General features: G+C 38.4%; 1 protein-coding gene across 12 annotated transcripts in view; it reads right to left on the bottom strand.

Moving 5' to 3' along the window:
• The window catches only part of TRAF3 (TNF receptor associated factor 3), a 71,286-nt gene that overhangs the window by 32,951 nt on the left and 20,214 nt on the right, over positions 1 to 18,121 (bottom strand). For all 12 annotated transcript variants that reach the window (XM_056345516.1, XM_056345515.1, XM_056345513.1 and 9 more), the window contains one exon: positions 1,694 to 1,950. In XM_056345516.1, coding sequence (XP_056201491.1) covers positions 1,694 to 1,935 — 242 coding nt within the window. In that variant the 5' untranslated portion in view covers positions 1,936 to 1,950. The remainder of the gene's footprint in view (positions 1 to 1,693; positions 1,951 to 18,121) is intronic.

Below are 18,121 nucleotides of genomic sequence, written 5' to 3'. Positions count from 1 at the left end.
TGCAAATACAGAAACAACATAAACTTATGCTGCTTTCAATGCTATGGCACATTTTTTATTTCTCAAAAGCAGCAGCTTTGAATTTAGTTTTAATAAAGGATATGTTTGCAACAAACATTAAATATCGTGAAATAACTCAAATGACAGAACAGTGTGGTAGATGGCCTTACCCATGTGTCCTTTTCAATAACAGACTGGTTGGAAAGTCAGGAAGGTAAAATTACACATATTCTAGCTGCACTGTAATAAGCACGTGTGCATATCTCACAGCAGGGAAGGAAAATTGCCCAGATTCCAGCAATACCAGAATTGTTACTGCTTAGACTGTGAAGGATCTGCTCTATCTACACACAGATATCCAAGCATGGCAGATGTTTGTTTTTCTGAGCCACTGCCACTAATCATGCAAGAGTCTTCCAAAAACATATATTCAGAAAGAAATAACTGCATTTCTTAAATACAAATGACACTTCACCTGAAAATGTGCATTGAAAGAAAGGTCGGTGAGGGTTTGGTGTTTTAAATTTGACATGCTGTAGCACAAAACCTACAGGAGTGCATTAGTGAGCTATGGACCCTTGTATATGCCCAATACAGAGGTTACTCTCCTTCATGAGACAGAGTGATCTTATATCCTCCAATCTCCTTTGTCATGCTGCATGTAGTCTCAATATATATCTACCTGAGATTACAGTATTTCCAAGTGAAATATAAACTAATAATCCAGAGTCAGGATGGTCACAAAAAGTAAACAGAAGATCATCGGGACCTTCCAAAGTCAAATAATCTGTTAGTAGTCCAGTGTGCAACAGCCAGTGAGCCCAATCTCTTCTGTACCCCTGCTTTCCCAGTAGTAAATGGAAGTATTAACTAGTTACTTAGCCCAAAACATTAAAGCTTGCAGAATGATCTTCAAACATCAGACCAAGTTTTGTAATCACACTGCTGAATACAATCAGTAGCAACACATCAAAGCTGAGAGGCAAAGAAAGATACTTCTACTGATGCACAGATACTTCTTGAAAGCTAGATACTCCTTGAATGATCCCACTTTTATTCTTACCTAGACTAGGAAATATTGCATCTCTCAGCGTTCATTTTATGCCTGTAACATTCACTCACCCGCTTTGTACTCTGGCCCGAACATCTCAGTAAGAGAGAAGCCAGCCTCCCTGACCCTCCTGGAATCCACAAAACATACAGGACATACAGCTACAAGGGTTACAGGTAAAGGAAGCTCCACGAGCAGTGACATTTATCCAAGGGTCCCACCACTCAGCTGTAAGGCTGGGTGCAGAGCTAGCTTCCTCACACAGCCACAATTTGCTAAGTGTATTCTACACCAAACTAGCCATATTAGCAGTCATGTAAAATAGCTGCTCAGTCTAGGCTCCACAGGCCATGAAATTCTTACCTAACACATCACTACATGGGATTAAACCACTTTAACAACCATTTCAACAATACTGATGGAAAGCTTAGCTGTCTCATCCTGACGCAGAGCAGAACACAACAAACGTTTGCACCAGTATATGGGTAACAAATAGCCAAGCAAGCAATAAGTGGAAGGCTGCTTTGAGTCAGGGCATTAGCTCAACGTATTCCTAAAACTACAATGGTGTTCATACTACTTTCAGCCATTCACAAGATTTAAAAGATATCAACATGTTCTACCACAGCAAAAAAAACATACCTTAGCAAGGCATTCATGCAGGTCTCACAAAATCTGTGTCCACATTCAGTCTGTTTAGGATTACATAAGATGAGGTGACATTTTTCACATTTATATTTATCTTCCACAGCATTTACAAATTTCTCTTTGTAGCCACCTTGCTCTGGAACATAAATTGATGCTGAAGGACTGCGATCAGGATTGGCCCTTTGTTGTACCATTTCTACGGATAAAGGGGGTTCTGTCTTCTTACTGGTGTCCATACTCTAAGATAGTTTCTGTGAAACAAAAATGAGAAAGCTTCTGAGAAATGAAGACCTCTTTTCTATTTAAATAAAGCAAATACAGCATTCTGAGAGACTACATAAAACCAGAAAGCACTAAGAACAGATGCATGTCCACACATCATGTACTCTGCCTATACTTAGGCAGTTATGTATGTATTAAGCATAGCAAATCTGTAGAATAGTCCTCATTTTTTCGAAGGCTCTAGAAGGTCAAGACTTAAAACTTATGCCTGAAAGCAAAGTGTTAGTTAGTTATGAGCATTATTCTGGGAACAAGCAAGAGCAGAGCTTGCATTCTTCCATATCTTTCTCTCTCAGAAGTGACCTTAGTATTGAAGTTTTAACATTAGAGGAAGCAGAAAAGGGTATGGTGGAGAGGGTGCACTGGTACAGTACCATGCAAGGCATTACTCAAGATGCTACTGTAAAACACACACAGCCACCAGTGTCCTACGCAGGGCCTGTGGAGTCTGTGCAGCTCCACTGCCAGCTTTTCCTGTCTTATACTTTGCTATTGCATGGGATAGACATTCTGCTGTAATTCTGTTTCAGAACAACACAACAGGTTTTGCTTATTAAACACTATCCAACCTTGTCATTATACATTCCTACCTGAAGAGAACAGGTAACACAAGCATGATTGACAGAGGAGAAAGGCCAACGTGACATGGCTGCTTGATTAATTCACCAGGACTAAGCACAACTGACAGGCAGCTGAGAAAATAATTAATGCAGTTGAAGACTGAATTACAGTAACTATTGACGATGATTCTTCTAGGCCAGCATGAAAAGCATTAGCAGAGCAACATACCCCATGTTAAATTTTAAAACATGTTTTCAATCATTTCCTTGCTTATCTTGTAGTCAAACAAGTGTAAGTGGTCATAAAAAAACCTCAGCACACACAGGAGAAAGTACAGTTGGAGGATACAACACCTATTTACGTAAGAGAAATGCCTGGCTATTTACAAGAGAAAAGCATGCTTCAATTCTCCCTCCACATTAAGTGACACTTGAAATATAAACCTATTCCAGTGCTCTACAGCCTACAGCTGCCTCAACTGCTATAGTTATAATTCAACCTTAAGAAGCAGAATAAAGAAATGAGGCCAAATTCACTTCTCAGTTATAAAAATATGTCCACCAATACCAAAGGTAGTCACACGCCTCAGATCCCAAACATGCAAACCTTGTACAGTTTTTGGGACCTCTTATCTTCCCTCATTAAGCCCAAAACAAGTATTTTCTTGTAGATGATTTATGCATCTTTATTTTTGGTACAGAATTCTCCATGGAGACTAAACAGACAAAGATATTTCTTACATTTCTGATGCCAACTGTTATTTCTAGAAACAAAAGACAAAATCTTTGTAACTCATCACTGATACCATTTCATGCCTTTATCAACACCAGCTGAGTGAAGGTAGAGATGCTGAGTGAAGAATCCCCACTTCATTGTCTTCTTGCCCCAGGGGAAAGCCTCTCTGCATCCCCACCAAACACAGAGAGCCCAAACAAACCATCCTCACAACTCAGTACATAGATCTAATGATTGGGTCTTATTCAAAAGCACCCAAACAACCCCCAAGCAAGAAAAAAAACCCAAAAAAACCCCCAAAACAACAAAAAACAAACCCACACCACCTCCACCCAAACAAAACAGTTTCTACAGTAACTGAAAGGGCAATTTAAATTGTGGTTAATTTGAATTAACGTCTGGCTGTTCCTTGTCTACTCTTCAAAGAATGGAGAGCCTAATGCCTTGACAGAACAGGCATCTGAAAAAACAGTGTTTAACTGAAAGTAACTTGCACTTCTCATGAATGAGAAAATTCAGATTATTTCAGACCAGGGAAGTAAGCAAAGCCTGAACTGGAGTTTCAACAGCAAATATAACAGATAATGATGACGCCAAAAGAGGCAACTCAAGACATTGTAACCAGCACAAGAAACAAGATGCGATGTTGAGAACAAGAGTCTGAGAGACAAGGAGGCTAAAAAGTGCCGTGAGTGAGAAAGCAAAGCAACTGATGGAAGTTTGGCTTTAGAGATTACCCAAGGTACAACTGCCACTGCTGAATATCTGTGGCTGGACAGAGGGGAACCCAGTCATGACCTTAGGACCTGGCACTTTATGCAGCTGTAAGAGAATAGGAGATCAGCAAGACAGGAAAAAAAAAGTGCAACTCCATAAGCACCTGGACTGGTGAAACTTAGCTACCTATGGATTTGCTTCTTGTGTGGGACTGCAGAAAAAGCTTCATTTGGAACTTGCAGTTTAGGAATCCGTAAAGGTTTTCAGTTCTAAGTTGCAGATAGATACCAATTCCTCTTTTCCCTCTGCAACTGCTTTTTTTTTTTTTTTTTAAATCATATTCAAGAACACTATCATTCAGTCAACTCTTGAAGTCAAGTCAATTTTAAGCATGTTGACTGTTAAGAACAATACAGGGAACCTGATTTTCCTTAAAATGCCAGAATAAAACAAGGTATGGCCTGATTTTGGCCCACAGAAGAAATACAGAAAAACAGGCATTTATAAAAAAAAGATGCTGACAGGAGAATTGTCAAATCAAGGAAGCACAAAGTTCCTGAACTTAAAGTCACACAACACAACTACCGAACGCCTGTTTCCCCACTAAAGCTTCTTCCAAACAAAAAGCAGCTAAAAAGATTATGAGAGATGTGAGTCTTCCCATAGCATGATCTCTTCATGGAAACTGAAGAACTGGTCACAAGGAGGCAGGTAGGGGCAAGAAGAATAATATTAAAGATTTAACTGAGAAAGGTACCAAATATAAAGCAGGTGAGAGTTTCAGAGATACAAAACTGCTCAGGGGTTTGACTGTCAGCTGTCAAGACAGATTTCATATCAAAATCAACTGCACAGGACTCCACTTTTGGCAATGACATATTGGATATCTTGTCACAGAAAATAACCAGAAAACACACAGATAAATAAAATTTACTATGCAATATGCTTAACAGTCAGATTTGTGTGTCTCGGGTTTTATATTTCTGTTTTACAAAGAAGTATGTCAGACCAGAAAAGCTACGCAAGCGCAGCACCAGAGTAGCCGGCTTGGTGAGAGGCATTCTCTTCCCCAACACTTTGAACTGCCAGCATTTTCTTATGCAGAAAACCTACAAAGTTATTGTATTTTATTGTGATACTTCATGAATAGAGAACTGAGTTTAAAAGAACATCAGAACCTCCTTATTACAGGAAGACAGCTGCATTTCACAAGAGGGTGTGGAGACGAGATGTCTGTTGAAGTGCACACAGAAATCTGTATTCCCAGAGCCATGCCCTCACACACACGAGTTACATGCTCTTACAACAGCATACAGGATCAGCGGTGAACACAAATGCAGATAACACAAACATTTCAGCTGCCACCCTTTTGCAAATAGCTTTCTATTACGGTTTACATGCCACTACAGCGCATCATCTGCAACATCATCTCCTCCTTTTCAAGAACCTTTAACAGCAGGACTTAGATTATACCCCACAATCATGTTTCAAACTGCCAAAAAGAAGCAATTTTGAAGTTACACCTCAGTAAGATACAACGTGCTTACAGCGGTGAAGATAATACGCTTGCAGAAAGCAGGGAGAAGAGTCTAGCTAGAATATTCAAGATAGACTAGTTCTGGTGGGGGCCTCCAATTCCTAAAGGCATGGCAAGCTGCCATCAAGTCAGAAACTCTGGTTCTTGTTTAGCAAGCTAACTCTTAACTCCTAATTCACCACCGGCTATTACTTAAACTCCGATTTCTTACCCCTGGGAAAAATCATCACAGTAAGAATGAGACTTTTGGATGTCTTTTAAAACTGTTAGATCTTAGACAGCCACCTTTCAGGACAGATAAGCACGTAAAAAGAGGCACAGTCACCAAGGTCGGTTCTGTCCCCTGTTGATTACATTCTTTCAGCCACCTCTCCTGCAGCCAGCATATCCTTATGTTCATGCTTCTGCAGAGCAACAAGAGCAGAGATTGTTCTGGTCATCAGATGGGTGACACTGCTTGCCCTAGTCTGACAGATTTCACTGAGCTCCATCTTTTGTCACTACTCTTGTTCAATAAAAGTGGTACTTGCATATCTAAGCCCAGACCTCAGGTAGTTTTTCGGACTGTATATACTGTAATAAAGGTTAGAATAATTTGTTGTTACTTAACTCACACTATCATTAGTACAGCAGGTTAGAAAATGGAACCAAAAGTGAATTTACTGACAAAGACATTCCAAGAATTAGAAAGCATGGAAGTTCCCAAACAAAAAGCATTTTGCTTTTTCTTGTTTAATCAAGGATGCTGTTATTACCACAGAGGGCAAACATCCTAGAAATTTGGATTAGTATTCTGTATTACACCACATACATTTTTTATTTGCTCTTTTGCAATAAAACCAATTTGCAACACAGAAATACAATAAAGCTTCCATAAAAATTCAAAATAAATTTCCATCTAAAAAAGCCAGGAAAAAAAAAAAATAAACCTTACACAATCTAAAAGACCCAAAAAAACACTGATTGCAAAACGGACCACGGGATTTGGAACCTAGCAGGCTCTGCAAGAGACAGTTTCAATATATTGACAACACTAAGCAAATAAGCTTTTGCCAAAGTTTTAGAATTCAAAAAGGTCAAGAAGCTATTTGAAATAAATGTCTTTGTTACACTACCAGAGAAAAGGATAACAGAAGAGAGGATCTAATTTGGTTATTACTTAGGACAGAAACGCTTTTCTATCAAATTACAATTTGCACTGAGAACAGAAGTTACTCAAACAGAACACCACTGCATGCACAGTATCTAAATTAAGCTCTCAAAAAGAAAGTTGGACAAGGAGCTAAAGATCACAGCAGAAAAGTGACCAATGAGACAATTCAACCTGTCCTCTTCCAAAACCAGTCTATATATTTTTATCTAAAAAGCATAAAACCACACAAACTTCAGCATCTCATCCTAACGAGGTCTTGGTAGTGTGGGGTATGTTTTTTTGGTATAGCTTTTAACGAGATAGGGCTTGTGATTGCGCTGTCTCTCCTCCCAGCCTCTCAAAAACACATGGGAACCAACTGGTTAGATAGCTGCTCATTTTCATGAAACCTATGTGGGGAACAGAAAGAGAAACTTAATGTAGTTTCCCAGTGAGCAAGAGGGTGTAAAAGTGCAGCCTCAATCATCACCACCTCCGTGTGGTCTATTAGCTGGCCAGTCAGTACACGATTACCTCCACGCCAGCCAAGACCACCAGCTCCCTCCCTCTTGTCCCTCTTAGTTTCCTCCGCTATTATAATGGCGGGGAGTGGGCTGGAGATCTTTTTTTATTATTATGTTATTTTATTGAGGAGGGGGGAGTAAGGGGTAAAAAAAAAAAAAAAAAGTGGGGATACAGAGCAGAAATTAGTAGAAAACTAGACTTCATCAGTTTCACTCCTCACAAATTTTCTTCCGTACTTTACAGGATATCCTCAGAGCACCAGAAAATTGTGTACCCGGTGTGGTATTTCCAGCTCTTCAGTCTTCCCAGCCCATATGCTTTCTATCACCAAGAATTATTGTTTCAAGTTATCATCACACAGAAATCTTTATCTTAAATTATTAAAACAATCTGAACTTTTCCTTTGTCTTATATTCCAGCATTTTATAGCTTTTAATAAATTCCTAGCACATACTTACTGAAAAGAATGTACATCTTTCACTACGGGTTAGACAAGTCTTCTGACTCTGTTCTGCTTCTGAGTACGATTATAATACGCCACATATACTGTCATACCTTGATGACTGGTTGAAACAATAATGCAAGCTGAAAGCTGGATATTGCTGACAACGTATTACCAATTTACTCAGTGCACACATGTCAAAAAAAATTAAAGCTGAACAGGGAGGCTGCCATGGGAATCTTGACTCTAGAGCTCTTAAGCATGAAGGTGTCTTCCTGCAGAGCGCTGTTCTCACAACATCCAGCTACTCCTTGGCCACGTATTCTGGTAAAAAGCCCCACCACTGAGTCTGGATAGGGGCACAGAAGAACAACTGATCATTAAAATGCAAATAGCCTGAATCGCTCCAAAAAATTCCTTGGCAGTGACTGGTGCAGCACTGGAGTGGCAGGTCTGAAAGCAGAGGACCATCCATCGATTTTGCCTTGTGTGAGGTCGGAAGTCCCGGCACTGTCACTCCTCAGTCTGTACAGGGGAACCACAGATTTATTTTCCTTTTCCTCCATGCACTTGTCACGCCTGAAGCACTGTTCACTGTTTCTATACAGCATATATAGGATCAACTAACCAGTGCTGAGGTATTTCCAGCTTATGCTTTAAGAGAAAATTATAAGGGCAATCCGGGAGGATGGGGAAGGGTTGCTGGTCACCAATGCTAGGTATTTTACACAGCAAAAAAGACCATACCTTACCTTCTTTTATGCAAAACATTCAAATACTAATTCCTGTACAGAAACAAAAGCCGCATTGATACATAAAACTTATTTTTCCTTGTGTTAAAATTGAAATAAATTTAACCACTTTAAACTTTGCCTTTTACTTCCATAAGCATCCACCTTACTTGCATAAACTAATGCAAGCCAACTGTGAAGACGACCTTGAGATCATATACATAATAGAACAGATGAAGATCAATAAGGGAAAAAAATCACTACTTCAACATAAGCAGTAGGACAGAAGCATTTCAAACCACACAGAAGATATTGAGTATTCTCTGCACAAGGAGTTTCTGCCTTTTGCAGGGTCTTCACAGCCACTTATTGGTGCCATATCCCAGAAACACTGAGGTTGGAACGCACCTCTAGACATCATCTTGCCCAACCTCCTGTTCAGAGCAAGGCCAACTTCAAAGTTAGATCAGGTTGTCCAAGGCTGAGTTTTCAAGAACTCTAAGGATGAAGATACCACGACCTCTCCAAGCAACCTGTTCCAGTGCTTTACATTCCTCTGTGAGGAGTTTTTATTCTAGCAATTATGGTGTGATATTCCTATTTAGAAAAAAGGACTGTTCCAATACACGAACTACATTCTCTAGCAACTAAACCATAAACCATCATAATCTATAATGGCTCTACTCTATAAAAATTATAGAGCAAATCTCAAAACTACTTTTGGCTTGGATGGTACAGGCTATTCTTGACCTAGAAAAATCAGAAGGATAAGCAAAAATGGTACCTCAATATTCTTGCAAGAGAACAATCATGCATGTCACTTGAATCACAAACATGTATTTCCCATATTCAAGTTTATAAGATGACTGAATAGTAGCAAACAAACTATAAATTGAGTTTTACATTGTTTTATTCTTTTAACTTTTTATCACTTTCCTTGGCTCTTTTTCTTACGACAAGTCCACACTTTCATGAGAAGTGTCTTCATAGGGTTAAACAAAACAGCATCCCAGCACAGGAACAAATTTAGCAAGCCTGCTAGACTACGCTTTCATGAAAACTGTTCTAATATATACTCGCTCCTGCTCAGTGCAACAGATTTCTAGATTCTAAATAGAAAAGAAAGCATTGTATAGATGTGCAAAGTAATTACATCAACATTAAGAGATGAGAATGGGAATACTTACAAATAATAATGTAGTATTAATAGTTTGGAATATCCAAGAGCACAGGGACTGACACTTTTAGTAACTACCCAATAACATGTGGAATAGAATTAACACTCAGTCTAATATATACTGCCATGATGGGAGGAAAAAACCCAAATCAATCAAACAAAACAAACAAAAAAACCACACAAACTTTTAGAGGGATCAAATTTTAACTATTAAAAAAGACAGCAGAAAAGTAATTCAGTGCAATTTAGGAAAACTGATTTTTACTGACACTATGTTCAACTATGACTTTTTGAAAGTTAACAGCATTCTTTTGAATCATGACATATGGGCTGGAAAACAGCTTTATGATTGAGCCTGAGGCAGCAGTAAAAACAAAGTGTTTGTATTTTGACTTACACTTGCTATCTACAGCTCTCAATAATTACTTTGTAATCTCAGTGGGCTACCAAAATACATTATAAAGTCATTTGAAGTGCAAGAAATTAAAAGCCTCTTTTAGAAATCAAAAGACCTCTTAAGCTTTGAAAGCCTGGGTCACAACAGATAAAAGACATGCTGTCCAAGCTTGCAGCGAGTACCTTTTCTGCATTTTGAATTCCAATTTGGGTTCTTGTCTATGGATGCAGGAGAGACAAGAGAAAACATACAAGGTTACTGCATTTCACCTATGAAGTTAACCCCCAGTTGGGATCCATATTTCTATATGAGGTTTTTAGTAGAAGCATTTCAAGAATAGGAAAGATCAAAAGACAACCAGATGATCACAGGACAAAGTGTACTTTAATCTCTTCCTCTGGTGTTCAGGGGAAGTCCATGATTGAGATACATGTGCCAGTCCCATGTGGAGGAAGTGGATCAATACTGTGTATTTTTTTCGTAACTTCTGGCTCTGTTTACAAAGGAAAAGTTCTACCTACCACAGGGGGGGGGAAAAAACCCCTCAGATCAAATATTCTGAGAAATGTTGTGATAATAACAGTATTTCAAATTAAATTTCCTTTTACAAAATTGTTTTATATATGCTATATATTTGCTTAACTAGCAAAACCAGTTTATATTTGCATACGATGTACTCTGTTTTTATGGCAAGCTCTTTCCATCAGTCTAGATTTCTTCCTCTTCTCATTTTATGGCAAGCTAAACATTTCCTTTACTTTTGTTGCACAGCATAGAAGTCATTGGTTCACATGTTACACGTGGCAATGTCAAAGCACATACACCCAAAAGAGAAGTCATTCATTATATGCTTCACGCTTAGGATCCATGCTATGACCTGGAAACGGTAAATTTGAACTACCCATGACAAATCCTACCAAGGATCAACAAGGGTTAAGGCAGATGGTATATCCAAATCATTTCAGCCAAAGCATACTGTCCTAGAAAAAGAATTCTCATTTGCTAGTGACCTGAAAAAAGTCCCATTTTCCTCCCAGTGTGCCTTCAAGAAAAATCTGCTGCATGACTTATCAGAAACACCTTGCTTTTAGATTATATCAACTTAAAGACACTAAAGTCTTTTCATCTCTGAAATCACCAAGTAGGAATAAAAAAAAATCTTGCTTTTCAAGTTGCCAGTCTTTTTTTTTTTTTTTAACCAAGACCTATCAATGCTATTCATTTCCACTCTGTTAATCAAATAGATCCTCAGTTTCAAAACTAATGAAATTTCAGAAGTCAGAATAGCAACAGATATTCTTCAAATCACAGTTTATCTACTCTGCTGACTGGCAAGTGCACGAAGAATATTTCCTGCATTGCCAATTTCTGGCAGAGTACATCTGTGCCGACTCTTAATGAATCCAGCCTTGAAATATAAACAGAGGTACTATCCACCTTAAAATTCTTTACCTCATCTTCTCCAATTATTAAATGAAAGTATCTGAAGGCAAAGGTATCAGAGACAGACCAGCAAATAAAAAAACCCAAAGCACTTGAAGAGGCTTATTATAAATAATCACATGAAAACTGCCTTCTTAAGAATCCCAAAAATATTACATTAATCTGATTTTAGAATGCAGCTCATCTTGAACAAAATAATCCTCCCAAGAAACTCTGAACACAGCAGAGTATAGAGGAAGCTGGTAAATAAAATAGAATGCAACTTCAAGTACAGCTCTGCACTTCCTGAATTCAATGTTGAAATGAAGTACTGTGGAACTAGAAATGGCCATCCCAGAAAACAGAGACCACAGCATGTCACTTCCACAAGAAATTATTTCCACTGTAGCCAAAGCAAGTTCTCTAAGCACACATGCAAAGCTCAAAAGTCTATCTACCACGTCCCCTACGGAAACTAACTCACCCACATAAAATATTTCCTGCTCTTCCATTTTATCCATTCGGCCAACACAGACTATCAACACAGGCAAAAAAAAATATTACTTTTTCACACTGCTCTAAATACTAATCAAATTCTAGAAACTAACAACAGCACATGATACAAGCAGAATATTTTATTTAACATTAAACTGCCTGGAAGACGTTCATTCATGCACAGATCTTGACCTCTAACTAATCGTAAGTGGGTTTTTGCACCATTCTAAATGATGTCTTCAGCTTTATCTAAAATTATTTCTTCTTATTCAGGAAGGAAAAAAAGGCATAAGGGCAACACTCTCATCATTCATCTGTATTTTATTATTTATCAGACTGTGAGGGAAGACAAAGCATTGTCCACTTGTTAAGCCTGCTATCACGTCATTAAACTCCAGTGATTTCAGGTTTATACTGTATACAGAATCACAGAAGGGTCAGGGTTGGAAGGGACCTCTGGAGATCATCTAATCCAACCCCTCTGCTAAAGCAGGTTCACCTACAGCAGGTTGCACAGAATCACATCCAGGTGGGTCCTAAATGTCTCCAGAGAAGGAGACTCCACATCCTCTCTGGGCAGCCTGCTCCTGTGCTCTGTTGCCCTCAAAGTTAAGAAGTTCCTCATCATATTCAGGTGGAACTTTATGTGTTTCAGTCTGTGCCCGTTGCCTCTTGTCCTGCCTCTGGGTACCACTGAAAAGCACCTGGCCCCATCCTCTTGGCACTCACCCCTTAAGATATTTGCATGCATTGATAAGGCCCCCTTTCAGCCTTCTCCAGGCTAGACAGGTCCAGCTCTCTCATCCTTTCCTCATTGGAGAGATGCTCCAGTCCCCTCATTTGTGTAGCCTCCACTGGACCCCCTCCAGTAATTCCCTGTCTCAAACTGGGGCACCCAGAACTCAATATACTAAGAAAACAAATACCTCACTGTTTATATTGTATTTTCTATGACCAACATCTTGACGTTTGTAAAGAGGGGTGTATGGGGGGTATTGCTGTTAAAATTTTTCTATTAAAGGAAGAAAACCAATTGAAGCACATTTGTAAATATAATTCAGAGAAAAAAAAAAAACACAGAAAAAATTAAAAAACCAAAACACTTGTGCTAATATTTCTAGTTAAAATAAAGTGTATTCCAGTTTCTCCATCTCTAGCAAAACGTATTACTGAAGCTGAGTTTTCAGAAACTAAAAGTAAGGTTTGGAAAAAAAATCACAGACCCTTAATTCAGACTTGTCAACATTGAGAATCAGAACTTCTCATTCACTGCTATCTAAAGCATTTTTTACCTTCATGTAAGAAGTTGGGTCTTTTGCAACTGAAGATTTAGATTCACAAACCCATGTTTCCCAGCAATGTAAGAAACGAAGGAACTTGTTGCTTCCTCTTGTAGTAAACATAGGCTTTGGGAATATGCTATTGAAGGCCAAGTCTGTAAGACACAAATTCCTTCTGGTGTATGACAGTATTTGTTCTTCCAGCTGCAAAGTCTCATTAAAAGATTCTTTTACCTGGAACCTTCATGCAATTTCCTAGTTTCTCTGTCAGACTGAGATTACTTTCCCATATATCAAACTATTTTATTATTTTGCCTTGCCAACCTTAAGTCTCGTATTTACTGCCTGCAGGTTTCTAATAACTGTTATTCTGGAGGTTTCAGATCAATAGATATCGTTGACACCATAAGAATAAGCCATCTCTACAGCACCCGTTCAGATAGAATACTACAAAGGACAAAAAACCCCCTTTGAATATTTCTCTCTTGCACTGGCTTTTGAGAATTAACAAAAATCGATGAGGATCTTGTCCTTCTACAATTTACTTAATGTGAAGACTTTAAGAGTACTTTACAAATTTTTCTAACTAGATTTCAAATCACTACCCAAAAGCAAGCGTTTACCACTGTTACGCCACCAAAGAAGTTTAACACAAGAGACATCAATCTTTCAAAGAAACTTCTGGTGGAATTGTACAGTACTGCTGCTGCTTAAGAGACACGTTAAAAACTGGTGCTTTTTCCACAAGGCCTTAGAAAGATTTCTGTCTTCAGATTTGGAATATGAAGTCGCCAATTTCAGCTGAAAATTCTTTTTGCATGCCTAAAGCCAGAAGGGGCTATTCTAGTTAATATTAATGAAATTGTGTTCACCTCTACAAAATAAATACTGAATAGAGCAATTTTGTTTAATATATTAATTGCAATCTAGCATTTAAATGTGCATTTTTCTTTTTGAAAATTCAAACCTGAAAGCCTCCAGGTGTTGCACTAGCAACTAAGTGAGAATATTCAGAGATTCCTTGGGGAATTTATGCTGATAAAGAATATCTGTTTGCATTATGAAGATCCAGGTAGGCACAGTCTAGATATGCAGAATGCAAAGAATAACTTCCAACTGGAGCAAACGCCAGATTTAAAAGTATGCAGAAAACACTCACTGTTAAACCAAGAGGCTTAAGTCCTAAGATTAGTGTTTAAAGGATGTTGCACAGCTAATGACTATTCAGAGGACAGACAGTGCTGATTCCCCACTTACTTGCAAATAACTTGTATCTAAGCAAGGAAGCTTCCAATATTACAGCAGTGGTTTGGAATTCTTTTCCATCAGTTCCACTGACCTGTGAGCTCTGTAGCCTTATGTAAACTCACGCTGTATTTTTTTTTCTTTATATAGTTTTAGTAATTTATTCTCCTGTGTATTGACTGCACCAAGAGTTTTACTAATCACAGCTATCACCAGCATAGCTGTCAGCAAATAAGTGAAGGTTATCCCATTTTGAAACAAGGATACATTTTGTTATCAATCCAAACAGCTTCTGAGTATCACTGAAGTAAGGGATTTCATTAATGTGCTTAGAGAGGATACAGGGCCAGCAACAGCTGTAATTAAGGCAAATCCACAATACCTTTAGTTCAGCTTGAAGAAAGACAATCCCAATTTTTGCTCTCTTCCCACATGCAAATTTCAAATCTTTATTATGTCACCACCCAATTTTTTAAAAGTTATCTCCAGATAAATTTATTTTTAAGTCGCCTAAGCTGAAAATACAATATGCAAGAGCTCACCTCTATCAATAGAAATTTCTTGTACTAATATACTAGCCTTTATATAGCCCCCTTTTTTCTCTCATCTGCTGAGTTTTGACCAATAGTTTCAATCAAGCCCTCCACTACCATATTCAAGTTCTAGCTTGAAGCACAACATAAAAAAAACACTACCACAGATTTTTGCAATATATATTCCTGGTGTCTGTCTTTCATCATAACAGGAGTGCAACTGAAATCAAGCGTTGCATATGGAAATTCAGACCAAAATCATAAAAATAAATGTTCATGCTCACAAAAAGTTGTAATACATTTTCAATGTAAGGAGGAAATATTATGTGTATGACAAGGTGCTGAATTAAAAACAGAGCAAAAAGGAGGTTTCCACTAAAGTTTGAGATGGCAGGTAAGAAGAAACATATTCCACGAGCCCCAACAACCTATTTCAATGCAGTAAAAAGACTGCTCAGGTAAAATCTTCTCCTCTATATAAATATTCATGCTTTGTGCAGGGAATAATCACAAACTCCTTAATAAATGCAGTAATTTGTCTCCTAACTATTAAGTGGCAAGCTCACAAAGTTTGCATTGAGTACAGCCCAGTTCAGGTATGCACCCAAACAAAAAGCAGAAGAAACCTAGGAGAGAAAGTACATTAATCTGTAATTCCAAATAAATCTTTCTCCTTCAAAGTTTATCCAATGCTATCAGAATTTTCATGTGTGATAAATGTGAGATTTTTCCTAGTAGCCATAAAGTTATACTAAAAACAAAAGCATCAAGAAAGAATTTTACCACATCACAACCACAGAAAGCAGTGGCAGTGCCACCAAAGAATTTGACACAGATGCGAATAGTTTCAAGCAACCTGCAAGTCAAGTTGCAAGCATTAGAAGATTAAAGTCGAGCCTCCAAACTAGCAGTAACACAATTCCATAAAATATATGTATTTTCTTGGGATCTATTTTTTAGAACAGGTTTGCCTTAAGAACAGGTTACAAGACCCTTTTCCATTTGAATACCTCATCAGTATCACAGCTGCTGTCAAAACAGCATACAGGTTGAAATCCTCAGTAGTTCTTACCTTCCTCCCAGCCCAACCTTTGCTCTTACTCTTTGCCTCTTCTAACCTCTTCACTAGCTCTCTGCTACCAGGTAAACGCTCTATCAGTCTGGAAATTATATCCTCCTCACATAACAATGCTCCTTGACAGACAACTGAAGAAACTAAAATATTAAAAAGGAGAGTTGTTATTTATAAAAAAAGCTCTGGATTTCCAAAGTTCATGCAACTATTCTTGGCCAAATCCATGTATTTCTTTTCTTCACATACTTCGTTCCTTCAAATTCGGAAGACTCTGATTGCTTACATTCCCTTCCTTTTACTTGAATCTCATTTGATCTGCAGATTGAGAAGAAAGAACAGGCTTTCTTCCCCCCGCCCTGTTAGGATTCTCTTTACACGTGCCAATAAGGGGAGCTTTGCTATAGTCTGCCCAGTTTCTTTCTTTGTCCTAAAGAAATAAAGGTTTATGTTACTTTAATTAAAAAACCCTGTAACAGGCTTCTTGGCATCTGTGAAGTTAGTGTAATGAAACTGAGGAAGTATCAAATTTTTAATGTTAAATTTTAAAAATAACATGAAGAACGTTATAGATAACATACCAATATATGATTTTTTAACCATTTTTTTCCTCTCATCCTCTATTGTTCACAAAGGACTCAACAAAACAACATTATAGGACATGCACAAAGTTAAAAATCACACCTAATTTTTCCTGCCTTCACACACACAAACTTCTCCACTCAGACACACTAGGTGTTATTACAGTCTGTACAAAATCTTCAGAGCTGTGCCACTTTCTTCATAGCAGTCTGTAAAAATCCATTTGGAAACCATCAGCCCAATTCTAGGAAAGTAACTAACTGTTCTGCAGAGCATTTCTTAAAAAAAGACCAAAAAACCCACAAACAAACAAAAAACCCACCAAAAAACCCAAAACACCCTACGACAGTATTAAAACAGATCATTAGAAGAAAGCAACCTGTTTTGGGGAAGCTTGTCTGATCTCAGGATTTTCACAAGCAGAGAAAAAGAGGAAGAGAGTCTGAAAGCGTAATTGATACAAATCTTCATCTCTATCCACCTGCATGCCTAAACGTGATAGTATAGTTTAGCTGCAACAAATGCTACAACAATGCCCAGGCCACCAGTACACTAAACCTGACGGCCCCCCAGTCTCTCTCATATTTACACTCCAGGGACAACATTTTTTGACCACACTGCAGTAACCTCACCTGCCCATTTACAATATATGCCGTCAAACCACACTTCTGCAAGAATTTTAGTTTCTCAACTCGTCAGTGAAGTTTGCATCCACCTACCACAGAGTCCAACAGTGCCAGTGAACTCTGACAAATCTGAGCAGCTAGTCCGAAGTGGCAGAGCAGCGATGTCCCCAGATGACACTAAGCAGGCCAGCACCAAGGGCCCACCTCAGCAGCATGCTCCCAGCTGCCATCCTGCCAAGATCCATCAGCCCCAGCAGTTACACACAGCTGGTTATGGAAGTTCAGTCAGTCACAGAATTGCATACCTGCTACTAGATGTGCCGGGCTCTCATTCCCATTATGTCTAAAGTAAATGACTTCGTAACATAAGACCAAGATAACAATCATTTAGTCAGGAGAAAAGCCACAAACTTCCACAGCTATAGGAGAGCCTTTCGTGTGGCTTTCTGATTTTTTCATCTTTGTCACATGCTGCAATTCGCCTTTGGTCCTCAGGAGGTGGAAAGGAAAGGCTACTACTGCTACTAACAAAGCAGGAGCCACATTACACTGGAGCAGAATCATATTAAGTCAGGCTAACAAGTGGTTTCAGACTCTGGCAGAAGAAACACACTGGCCAAGGACAGCCTGATCTGGCTCATTCTACAAAAACAGTAGCTGGAAAAATAACCCAGCACTGAGATTTTTAGAAAACTACAGGAATAAACTCTTACTCATATGAAAAGGAGATCTGCAACTGTACAACTTTCCCCACCAAAATAGTATATAAATTGCAAATCAGCCCATAATTCTTACAGATGTCACGAATGAGGCACAACACTCTGTACTAAATATTTATATAGTAACTCAGAAAGAAATCTAAGTTCTAAAGCTCTTTTAAACTCCCATCCTGAGTTTAGACACCAATTATGATTGCCCCAGTCACTGTCCA

Source organism: Falco biarmicus, chromosome 7, assembly GCF_023638135.1.
Source record: "Falco biarmicus isolate bFalBia1 chromosome 7, bFalBia1.pri, whole genome shotgun sequence".
NCBI lineage: Eukaryota > Metazoa > Chordata > Aves > Falconiformes > Falconidae > Falco > Falco biarmicus.
The sequence above is the reverse complement of the archived record's forward strand: the minus strand, read 5'-3'. Positions and strand labels throughout refer to the sequence as shown.